This window comes from Drosophila sulfurigaster, chromosome 3 (assembly GCF_023558435.1).
Source record: "Drosophila sulfurigaster albostrigata strain 15112-1811.04 chromosome 3, ASM2355843v2, whole genome shotgun sequence".
NCBI classification, from domain to species: domain Eukaryota; kingdom Metazoa; phylum Arthropoda; class Insecta; order Diptera; family Drosophilidae; genus Drosophila; species Drosophila sulfurigaster.
Genome location: NC_084883.1, coordinates 12,339,223 through 12,351,150, shown reverse-complemented (window position 1 = coordinate 12,351,150; position 11,928 = coordinate 12,339,223). Strand labels below are relative to the sequence as shown.

Sequence of the window (11,928 nt, the reverse complement as noted above, 5' to 3'; positions counted from 1 at the left end):
TAATGTTTCTGCGGGAAAACTGGCAGGTATAATATACATTTATTAAATGGTTTTGAAATAATATGTATAAATAATAATAGCTATATTTGTATATGTTTTGGCACGCTTTTCTAATCCACTTCTTAGCATATGAAAATGATTCCATTACTGAACTTCAGCATCCGGTTGCTTCAAGGGCATGCCCTTGTCGTCAATCTCAACCGAAGGCACAAGCGGTGGCTTAAATCCATATTCCATATGCAGATTGCGACTAAAGTCGGGACTCCGCTTCAGAGTATGGCCACTTCGCCAACGTTTAAATTCATCAAAGTCGTTGCCGTTGTTCTCATGGTTTGTGCTTGTCGTTGGCACTGGACCTATGTACGACTTGACCATGTTTACAGGAGCAGAGGCCGCTGCTGTTGACAAGTCCGCCGGCAAAGTGTTGTAAATATAACGGGCACCCTGTAACCATGTCGAACCTGAGGGAGGTGGCGGTGGGCGTAGATCGAAGCGCATGTCAGCCAGACTGAAAGTGGCCACCTTGGGTGCATCACCATGAACTGGATTGATTGGAGGCTTCAAGGGCGTTGCTTTTGTTATCGAATTTACTGGTGACTTTGGTGCTTGGTTCACTGCAGCATTTTGTGGGGAGTTATAATAAGGCAAAAGTTTTTTCAGCATACGCGTGTAATAGTTCTGTAGCACCTTGGGTGGGATATGCGAAACTTGTGCATGAGCCCACGGATGCAATGCATTTTGATGTGGTCCAAGGTTTGAGATGGGCAAATGACTTGGTGGCATTGGCATATGGATAGCGACAGGGACATGAATTGGAACAGCCATTGGTCGATCTACATACTTTTCGACAATCTTCTCTATCGGCTTCTCCACAATGCGCTCCACTTCGACTGGCACTTTCTTCTCGACGATCTTTTCAACTATTGTCTCTACGGGATAGGGTATAGGTTGTTCGACAATAGTTTCCACAGGATATGGGCGATCCACGTAGTGTTCAAAGTGAACTGGAACAGCGATGGGTTGGGGAACAGCATATGGAACGGGAATGTGCTTCTCAACAATTTCCTTAACTGGTCGATCGACGATCTTTTCAACTAGTTCAACTGGCGGGGAATATGGAATTGCGTTTTGAGAAATTGTCGATGCAGAATCAGCATCGTGATTAGTCGATTCTTGTGGTAAGCTCTCGTACTCCAACTGCTCAACATTGATGGGATGAGTGGCTAAGGAATCGTAATTCTTGGCAGATTCTGGTTTGGCTTCTGATGCTCCAGAGACATATTCTTTGGGGCTGTAATTCGATGTAAATGGTTTCTGTTGGTACGGTAACTGATTGTAAATAGTCTCATGCATTTCTACCAACTGCCCGTCTTTCTCGGTAATCAGTTTGTTGTGAATGTTTACAGATTTTTGAACCTCAACGAAGGTGTATCCGTTAGGTTTAACCAGTAGCTGAGTGTCCGCATTGTTGGCTTTAGGCGAGATAACCTTCTGAACATGATGTTGAGAAGGCTCTGCAGCTGCTTCGGAGACGTAGTCGTGTGGCTTTGGAAAAGAGGGCTTTTCATCTGCGTGATTAGTATGAGAATTCTGCGAAGGAGTCAGTGTAATATATAATAGACTACTGGGGGTGGGACCACCGTAGTTAGACGGCCCTGGAGCAGCATCATCTTTAGAAGTTGATGCAATTGCCTTTGTGTTCAACTTGGAATGAATTCCCTTTGAGTTGGACTGATCATGATGTCGGTCATCATACTCCTTATAATAGTTGACTTCCTTTGCTTGTTTCCAATTAGGTTGTTGCGGCAGGTTGCTGGACTCATAATGAAAGACACCCTTCGATATGGGTCCATCGGCACTACCAGAGACGACAGGCTTGAAAGTTTTCAAGAACTGTCTGGAGGGAGCCTCCTGGTCTTGATATTGATGCAAGACTTGTTGGGAATGTGATTTTGTTATTTCCTCCTTCTTGGCCGGAGATATGTTATGGTCAATATGTACATTAAACTTCTGATTTTCGGCTGGTCCTTGCTGATGCTGATGACTGTAGCTTTCCATAGGATGAAGAGAAGAGTGTGTTTGGATGTTTGGCTCTTGATGATGATAAACATGCGTCTCTTCCATGTTTTGCGTCTCGGCTATCTGATTATCCTCTATGTCTTCGACTTCGTCTATGTCGGATTCATGTTGACCTAGAATGACAATGGGTGCACTCTCGGCAGCGACGAGAGTCTCATTATCCTCGATCTCGGGATGCAACAGCACGCTTGGCAGCACTGGAGATGTCACAGCTGCGCGATTAATGAGTAGCAGATCATTCTGAGATATTTGATTACTGCTTACTGGTTGTTTATCAGCACTACTTATCTTCTCAACAACAATTTGCGTATGTCCTGGACGCACTTCGCGACGATATTCCCTCGTCACTGTTGTTTGGTAGCTATAATATGTTCCATTCTTCGATGGTGCATTAGTTGTCGAGCTAGTTTTACCAACAAATCTATCAATTAAGGGAGTATTTGTTGTAGTTTCTATGACCTTGGGCATTTCTGAGGAAGTTTTAGCATCTGGCTCACTCCCCATAAATCGAAATATATTAGAAAATCCATCGGGGAATAGACTAGAAAGTACATCCTGCACTGTGCTTTTCTTTGAGTTACTTTGTTCGTCCAAATCCTTTGATGCAGCTTCCTCGGGTTGTTCATCATTTATGTCAAATTGAATATATCCATGACCGTTCGTCTGCGGATGAGTAGTAGTAGTGGAAAAGTTTCTGTAAAGTTTAATAAGAAAATAGTTAGCAAATATTATTTATTTATTTATTTACATGTTAATTATTATACAGAATAATATAATAACTAAAAAGAAAGAGAATGCTAGCAACTAAGGCCATCGAATTGACAGTTAATTTACATATATGTTGTTTAATAATTTGTTGATGTCTAGGAATTTAATTAGTAGTGGAAAAGTTTCTGTAAAGTTTAATAAGAAAATAGTTAGCAAATAATATTTCATCTTTAGCTTTGCTTTAAATAATTATCATTGCTCGCGTTGTAATTTCATTTTTGCACCTAAATAATTGTATTTCATCACGATTTATGAATGTAGATTTAACAAATTCTGAAAATTACTAATGTTGTAAAAAGATAAAAATCAAAAGCTCTTATTGTTCTGATAAAATTGTTAAACTACCGGATAATTTAAGTAGTTTTTATGGCATTAAGCGAAGCAAGATTCGAAGGTCGTTGCATTCATGAAAAATGTGGATGAATTTCGTCAACGTATTTCTAAATAAATATAATATATGAAACAACGAATGTTAATAAAAATGAGACAACATTTGAATTGCTTTATTTTTTTTTGCATGGTTTGTTTTGGTTACATAAACGCAATTAGTGTTCAACTTTTTGTAAGTCTCCTCGCAGCTTCGTAACTACACTTCAATATAAATAAATATTTTAAGGTAATATTCGGTTTGATTTTCGAATGCATTAAAAGCAAGAAAAGAATCCTATCGTCGCGTGTGCGGACAGTGAGATACCCGCTAACCAATTCCAATGAAAGCAAAACAATGTCAAACGAACGTCGTATTTGCGTTAAAATAAAGCAAAAAAAGATACTGATCAAATACTCATATATAAATGTTTGGTATATCGATATTCTATTTCATTAAAAATGTACAAAAACAAAACTTGATTTTCGTTGAAAATGGTAGATTTATAATGGCTCATCAGGAATATATACATATATGTGGTCGAAGATAGTTCCTTCTGTTTGATGCATACATTTCTGGTAGGAATAAAATTATAATACTTTTCTTCTACCCTAAAAAATGTTCCTATTTTCACTTTTTCGTTTCGTTTTTCTCCGTTTCCACGTAGTACGTGAGTACTCTAAGCAAATCGGCTTTGCATTCGGATTCACTCAATTTGTTTTGTGCATTGCTAATTCGAATGAGTTTTTTTGCCAATCAAGCTTTTCGCTAGATTTTCGAGTTTTCCGGCTTTTTATTAAAGCAGACGTGCACTTTTTGAGCGCATATAATTTTGAAGCCAACTGAGGGAATAGAACGCGCTTTAATTTTTTTGCGTGGGTCAACACTATTCTTATGCCTTATGAATGCCATTATTTGCTATTTTTTTTGTTAATTGTTACCAAAAATTAAAGTAACATAACAAAAAGGTTTGGAACTTGGGGCTTAAACACGAAGTAAGCCCAAACGAAGTTAATCACAAACTAGAACTTAATGACCAACTTTCCCGTCGTGCAAAATGGCTACGTAACAAATGCTCGTCAGAAGTGGGCTTGAAAAAGTTCGGTTTTTTTTTAAATTATTTTAATAATCCTATAATGTTTTGTTTTTTTGTATAATGAATATATATTTAAAAAAAAAAAATTTTATGAAATAGGAAGTTTATATTTGCATAATAATGCCATGGGAAAAGTAACCACAATTCAGAAGATTGTTGGGAAAAATAGTTAAATGGAAAAGTCTAGCAGAATCATGCAACACTTTTATTTACTCGTACTTATAAATATGAAACGGTCCACTCAACGTTCATAAAATTAATTTGTAGTGTAGGGCTGCTTTTTTACTATAAAGATCGGCAGTCATTTTCAATTTTGTTGTATAATATTTTATCGTACAAATGTAATTGAACGCTATTTTGGAAATACTGTTATTGAAAAAGTTTGAGGGGGCTGAAAACTTAAATATTATAGATTAAATGGATCAACTTTCTTGAGAAAACTCTAATTTGAGAGCAATTGGTCCGGTTTACTAAAATAAAGCTCCATTGAAATTTAGTTGAGTTAATTTCTGTGGAATCCATGATTGATTTGCAAACAATTTTAAAGCACTTCCCCGAGAACATACATATTATTAAGGGACTATTAATATATTTTAAAGATATATCGTCATATCGCGAATTAGCTACATTTCTAACAATAATTTGAAATGGTTGCCCACAGTCAGCCAGCGATAATTGCATTCTTTCTTTTTATAATTGCGATTCTTTTATCACTCAAGGAATAACATACATACCTTAAAGGTCCTGGCTCTGCAATTTGGTCCACGCTCACATGTTTATGCTCATCTTCCCCTAGTAATGCACTGTCAAAGTACTGGTCCTCGATAACTCCGAAATGTCTGTCTCTCTGCGAATTCAGCTGTCAAAAAGACCTCTCATTACCTCTCAAAATCTTTCAGGAATTTTAAACATACATCCTTGTCGCTGCCACTCAATAAGTCACCATCTTTGCTGTCAAAGCTCTTTGGGGTTGTCGCATTCTGTGGTCCTGGTGGTTGTGGAAAGAGGCGTGGCACCGCATTAGTTGTTGCCTCAGAAGCGTGTGTTACTTCTGGCATAACAAACAGGCAGACGCCCAATACAGCCGATGCCACTGCTAACAGTTGTAGTTGATGCCACATAGCAAGGGCCCTATGGAATTAATATCGGTTTAGTTTAAAACAAAAATATATATTTAACAATAGCCCACATTAAGTAAGTTCCAAATGTTATCCAATCTTTGCAGTTTCCAATGTGGTTTTATAATTGTTAAAATTTTTAAAAATGTGTTGTCATATCCCTAATAATGATTGCTTATGTAATAAGAGAATTTTAAAGTCTTAGTAAAACTTTCTCAATAAGGAAGATGATAAGCAATAAAATTAAAATCTTTGTTGATTAATTAGATATTAATTTGTATCCAGAAAATGTAAAATCTTTTTAGATTACACTCTCTTATATAAAACATATTTATTTACCTGCATCCATTAAATATGGACAGCTGAAACAGTAAAATTGCAGGGTCCGAATATTAATGTTTACAACCACGCAGTCAAGATGCACTTTGAATCACTTCTTTAAGCGTTGCAAATTGTAAACATTTTAAATAGCAAAACAAATGTATTTTTAGCGTTTCCAAATTAGGCTCACTTGATACTTTTAAAGCATAACTTAATCCGACGCACAGCAAAACTATTCGAATTGAAGCACTGTCGAATCTTCAAATATTCGCACTCTCCGATCACTTTCTTCTACGCGCTCATGCTGGGGGAGGACACAACGTTTGCGACCCTGTCAGCTGCGTGTTTACGATGCGAATGAAAGTGAAACCTCGATGGATCGCGCATTTCGTTTTCTTTTCGATCGTCGTCAGTTTTGAAGCTGAAGTCGTAGTCGTTGCTTAAGTTGTCGTCGTCGTTGTCGTCGTTGTCGTTGTTGTCGTCGTCGTTGTTGTCGTTGGCAGTCGTTAATGCAACAGCCGCGACTGTCGATCCTTAAACTGTAGCACCAAACTTGTCCATCCAGCGATGACGCAAGCTCAACCTGCTGCCGCCTCTCACTCTCTTAATGTCTTTTACTCGTTACTCGATGTTGCCAAAGCATGGCTCATTTGCTCTGCCGCAGTGACATTTTTTTGTTTTGGTTTTCTACGGCAGCATTGACCCTGGCGAAAATATATGCGGGAAAACTCTGCAACTGGTTTTTTTTCGCCAGTTGTGTGAGCGTGCTCAAAGTGAAAGCCCTTGCCATTGGAATTTGGTAGCGTGGATCGCCCTTGACTGCAATGACTTTACATTTGTTGCCTTTTTAGCAGCTTTGTTTAGTTTTTTTTTTAGCTAACCCATGCAGTTTTGAAGTTACGATTATCGCATGTATTACGCTAGTGCTTCCACCTTTTTATGCTCAAATGCCATTTGGTTTTGCTATTCAATTTATGAGCTCATTAATAATGTGAGGTTTTTATACCCGCTACCCATAGGGTAGAAGGGTATTATAACTTTGTGCCGGCAGGAAATGTATGTAACAGGTAGAAGGAGGCATCTCCGACCCTATAAAGTATATATATTCTTGATCAGCGTCAACAGCCGAGTCGATATAGCCATGTCCGTCTGTCCGTCTGTCCGTCTGTCCGTCTGTCCGTCTGTGTGTCTGTCCGTCTGTCCGTCCGTCCGTATGAAACACTGGATCTCAGAGACTATAAGAGATAGAGCTATAATTTTTTTTCGACAGCATTTGTTATGTTTGCACGCAGATCAAGTTTGTTTCAAATTTTGCCACGCCCACTTCCGCCCCGCAAATCAAAAAATCGAATAACAAGCGTAATTTTAAAGCTAGAGTCACGAATTTTGGTATATGCAATAATTACTGTAATAATTATGATTCCTGAAAATTTGGTTGCGATCAGATAAAAATTGTGGAAGTTATTAAAGAAATACTTTCGTATGGGAAAAAACTCCTACTTACTAGGGGTCTGAGTTGCTTTGGCCGACAATCTGGTACATTGTGCCGTCTATGGTATATTTTGAATGCGGTACTATATCGATATACCACATATACCATTTGGTATATTTTTTAGTATTTTTTTTAGTATTTTCGGTATATTTTGAAAATGATACCGCAATATTTTGCCTTTATTTAAAATGGGTAGCGGGTATCTCACAGTCGAGCACACTCGACTGTAACTTTCTTACTTGTTTTTTATGAAACTAGCAACCACAAATTACTAAATACCTTTTTAGCATTATTTAATTGATGGACAACATGAATATTAATAAAAGTGAGACAGAATGTTATAGACAAGCTTTGATTGTAATCGATCTACCTAATATCGATTGAATTTTCATACACAAATAGAAATAGACAACATGTAAATATAAATAAATTTAAATTGAAAGCCGAACATTAAAAAGGCTCTCGTAAAAAGCAAAGTTTGTATTTAAAACATTTTTTTATTTGAATAAACTGATAGCAAACATGAATATGCCTTATTTTTGTTGACTCTGAATATATAGATATATTATGGCATCGACAAACGGAATATTTTTCAGCATTTTCACTTTTTTTCAAGCAAGGAATATGGTCTTGTAGCTGAGCAAGATTTAAAGTGACTTTAAACTGAATAAAATATTTTTTCAAAATACGAAATGTTCTATAAATGCAGCATTTAAAATGTCATTTTTGTCATGGCAGAAGTGAAAATGGTAGTAACCAATTTTGTATGATATTTGCTCAGCATTTCCGGAAACCAACAGTAAAAAGCTGGACAACTATGTTTAAATAGTGCGAGCTTTGGATTATGCAACACAGCTAAGGCTTAGACTTATAGTTTAGCTTGAAATAATTTAAAAGAAATGCGGTGTTCACTATACGACTTCCTTTACTTACCAGTATCCGGCTTACTTATTAAAAGATAATTAAGGCAAACTTGTTAAGTGCGGTCAATGAGGTACTTGTTCATAAATTGAGATTGGTTAAATAAATAGTGAACTGAAATTGGTGCACAATGAAGATTAACTTATATACCTATTTTTAGCAAACTTACTGCAAAATGTTTGAAACATATTTAAGGGAAATTGTTTAATTCCTCATCTGTTACTTATTCATCGTATTTGCAAAAGGCTTTACGAATCGAAAAATGACTGCGACTGTTTGACAATTGTGAATGGCTCAAACCACCCATTTAGCTTACTAATTAAGTGTGCAGGGTAAACAAAATGAGTCAAAAGGTAATTACAATGACTGTCGATGGTCGAACTCAAACCAAACTCCAATTATACGCAATCAATCAAAAACCATTTTTAATTTTACGTTAACAATTATTGTACGAGCCCTCGCACTTCAGTTCTGTTGATGCGATTTATTTTGTATTTTTCATTTCACACTGTCTCGCCATCGGTGATTTTGCATTGCTCGTTAAAGTGTGTGAAGTAAATTGGAAAATGAAGTTAAAATTCAAATGAATTAATTGAACTGTGAAATTTCATAAAAATGTATGAAATATTATTTGAGCGTGAGCCAATGAGCTTCACATCAATGGACAAGAAACGAGAACATTAAATCAATTGTCAACATTTAAAGTTGCTGTAAGTCACTGGCTTTCTTTGCAAGCTCAATTTGATAAAGTTTCATTATTTTAAAGTGAGGCTAATATTAAAGTAAAGCAATGCTCGATTGATTTTTCGTTTTGAAAATAATACAGCAATTAACATATGCAATAGCTTCTAATGTGAATAATAAGAAAAGATTAAATGAATGATCATATTTATTTATGCTAAATTTTCATCGAATATTTTCCTGGCTCGTTGACTTTATTCATTTTAAGGTATTAGTTTATTTGCAATTTAGGAGTAACGAATTCATAAATTAGTACTAAAAAGTACCTGCATTTTCACTTTGATTATTGATTAAATTTAACTTCACTTCATCATTGCCCATTCAATTGATACCACTAATCACTTCCCATATAATCAAATCCGGCAATTTCACCAGAAATCACCAACTAATTTCGTCAGCGTAATATCTGACCGGAAAGTATGTGTTGCAATCTCCTGCTTTGGTGGCGGTATTCCCACCCAAAAGCGGCCAATTCAATTGTAGTTTTTGCATTTTTTCTTTCTGTCTCTTTAATCTGTAAGTTTAAGCCAAGGCAATAAACAAGTGAAATATGTACGAAGCGGAGCCAAACTTGTGCAGTCGGTATATGAGTTTGGTTGTGGCAACATTTAAAAGAAATTCACACAACAATTGCAATTGCCATTGCGATTACGGATGGTTGTGGTTTCCAAACCAATTCTTCATTTGTGGAAAATACTTTTCGCCGCGTTATTGCCACGTGCGACTTTGAGATTTGTAAGACTTTGATTGGTTTCTCAGTTTGGCTAACTTTGTATCGTTAGGACTTCCAAAATAAATTTTGATTAGTTCTTGTCAACAAAGTCGACGAACCGTCAATCCTACCATATATATGCGGAGTATGGACCGAAGAGAATCGATGAATTGCCTCCGCTAACTGATGTATGGAGCCTTAGCTATTTGATAGTCATTAGTGCGGCAAACCGGCTATTCGTCTGCTAACTTTTCAGGCAAGTTTACTGTCGTTTTTATCATTGCCATTGATGATGGCTGGTGATTTTTGTCAGAAAACAGGTTGCATGGCCAAGTGTGCAGGCCAAGAAATGTAGCAGTAGTTGCAGCTCAGCCGCAGCTCAATGCAGTCATGTTGGGACTAGTAGTGAACATTCAGCCTTTGCGGAGTCATTGTACTCTCGATGTTCAACTAATGCAACTGGCCACTTCACTGCAAGGTGCAGAGTCAAAAACCGAAGCTAACATCGCTTTGGGCCATTGCTCGAAAAGAAAACCGGATTCCTTTGAATTACTCAGAGCATAACACCAGTGTCTTTGCTAAATAATAAGCTGCCGTTCAACCTTCAGCCTGCCATCTTACAATATTTTATCGTCACCTTTCCTTTTTAGTAACCACATTCTGAGAAGTATAACTATTGCAACAGGATCTTTTCTAGTTTGCGCATAAAATCTCTGAAGTAGGCATCTAGTCTTGCGTGTCTCTTCGTCAGTCCGTATTAACACATAATTCTCAGAGACTATAGGGGATAAAGATCTAATTTTATTTCGAAAGCACTTGTTATTGTTGCACGCAGATTAAGTAAAGCTAGAGCTTTTTGATCAAATAAAAATTTAATAAGAAATGGCTGCTGCAGTCGGGTCTCAGTTGTCGTGTTTGACAATTTGGTAGATTTTAAATTAAATTGGTATATTTTGAACATAGTAGTATATCGATATATAGTCTTCGGAATTAGGTAAATTTTTAGAATAATACCAGACTGTGTTGCTTTTATTTTTTTATAGTTTATTTTTTTGAAATTTGAAGCGGATATCTCAAAGTCTGTCAGTCTCGACTGCAGCTTTTGTTGTGCGAATCTGTACATCAATATCAACCTGAAAAAAAAACTGATGAATGTCGCCATATAAGAAATATGTATATATGATATATATGTATATATAAATTATATAAGATACATATCATTTGGCTAAATTAGGCGTTCTAACAAACTTGAAGCGAATATCCATCGCGGGTTTAGATAGTGTACAGAAAGTAAACTCACCCGGCTGCTTTTTTTAAATGAAAATGTTTCTCCACTTCAGAATATGCCAATATTATTCTTCGTGCGTAGACCAAAGCCTTCATCAACACCATTAACACATCATTTTTTACCTCATCGGTAAGCTCGTAGTATCAGAGCATTGGAGAAGTCGGGCTTATAGTTTAAGTAGAGGAAACAAATAGACATATGTTGTCTATTGACATATCTAAAAATTTGTAAAACATCTCAAATCTTGTATAGTATTTCTTCATTTTTATTTTGATTTCATGTTCATTATGTATTTTATTTCTTTCGCTTCACGTTAAATTGGCTATTTCATCTGTTGCATTTTTGTGTAATCATGTAAATGTATTAGATTCTTTTACAGATTTTCTGCTTAAGTCTAACAGATTTTTGTTTTTTGTTTGGCCTTTTATTAAACTCCTCACTTTTACAAATAAATGAGGCAATAAGTTTGTTTGTTGTTTTTGTTCGTTATATATTTTTATTCTGTGTTCTGCTTGATCAATCAATGTTGAGATTTTTGCAAGTTTATTTGGTGGTTGTCATTATATTGGGCCTATGACTAAATCTTCACTTATTGTATCCTCATACTTTCATTGTTATCAAACAGTTTGCACCTTGCACTACAAATGTATTGCGGGATTTACTTTCATAATACATATAGTACATATGCCTTTAAAATTATTTTGCCACATATTTATTTGGGATGTAGTTTTCTCTTAGGTACTAAAAATTATGAATGAATTTTTGTTCGTTTGTTTGTTTGTTTGTTTGTTTTATGCCCTCTCGTTATAAATAAATAATATTTTTCAAATATTATTATAATAATTATTATGATGTATATATTAAATATAATATGCATTTGACCACTCTTTGTAATATGTAATATATATATGTATGTATATACATAAATATTTATATAATACCATAATTTGTTAATAACTAATTTTGTTAGTTAACATGACGACGTGTTTGTGTTTGCTTTTGTAATACATTTCGCAAATTTCGTT

At 35.8% G+C, this 11,928-nt stretch overlaps 1 protein-coding gene across 2 annotated transcripts; it reads right to left on the bottom strand.

Moving 5' to 3' along the window:
- LOC133844437 (uncharacterized) lies at positions 1-6,128 on the bottom strand. 2 transcript variants are annotated; one of them, XM_062278420.1, is made up of 4 exons: positions 5,768-6,128; positions 5,225-5,441; positions 5,045-5,157; positions 1-2,773 (listed from the first exon to the last, which is right to left on the bottom strand). In XM_062278420.1, exons 2-4 carry the CDS (start codon positions 5,429-5,431, stop codon positions 145-147), a joined length of 2,949 nt encoding a protein of 982 aa, XP_062134404.1. In that variant the 5' UTR covers positions 5,432-5,441; positions 5,768-6,128; the 3' UTR covers positions 1-144. The 2 variants fall into 2 exon arrangements, with proteins under 2 accessions (XP_062134404.1, XP_062134403.1); XM_062278419.1 differs by having other exon boundaries at positions 5,045-5,169; positions 5,768-6,127.
- Between the last annotated feature and the right edge of the window lie 5,800 nt (positions 6,129-11,928).

Excerpts from the sequence above, each read along its gene's own strand:
- LOC133844437 (XM_062278419.1), bottom strand. The coding sequence starts at position 5,431 with ATGTGGCATCAACTACAACTGTTAGCAGTGGCATCGGCTGTATTGGGC. Across the intron at positions 5,170-5,224 it reads TGAGTGGCAGCGACAAGGAT|CTGAATTCGCAGAGAGACAG; the intron begins GTATGTTTAAAA and ends TCTTTTTGACAG. Across the intron at positions 2,774-5,044 it reads GCAGAGCCAGGACCTTTAAG|AAACTTTTCCACTACTACTA; the intron begins GTATGTATGTTA and ends TAAACTTTACAG.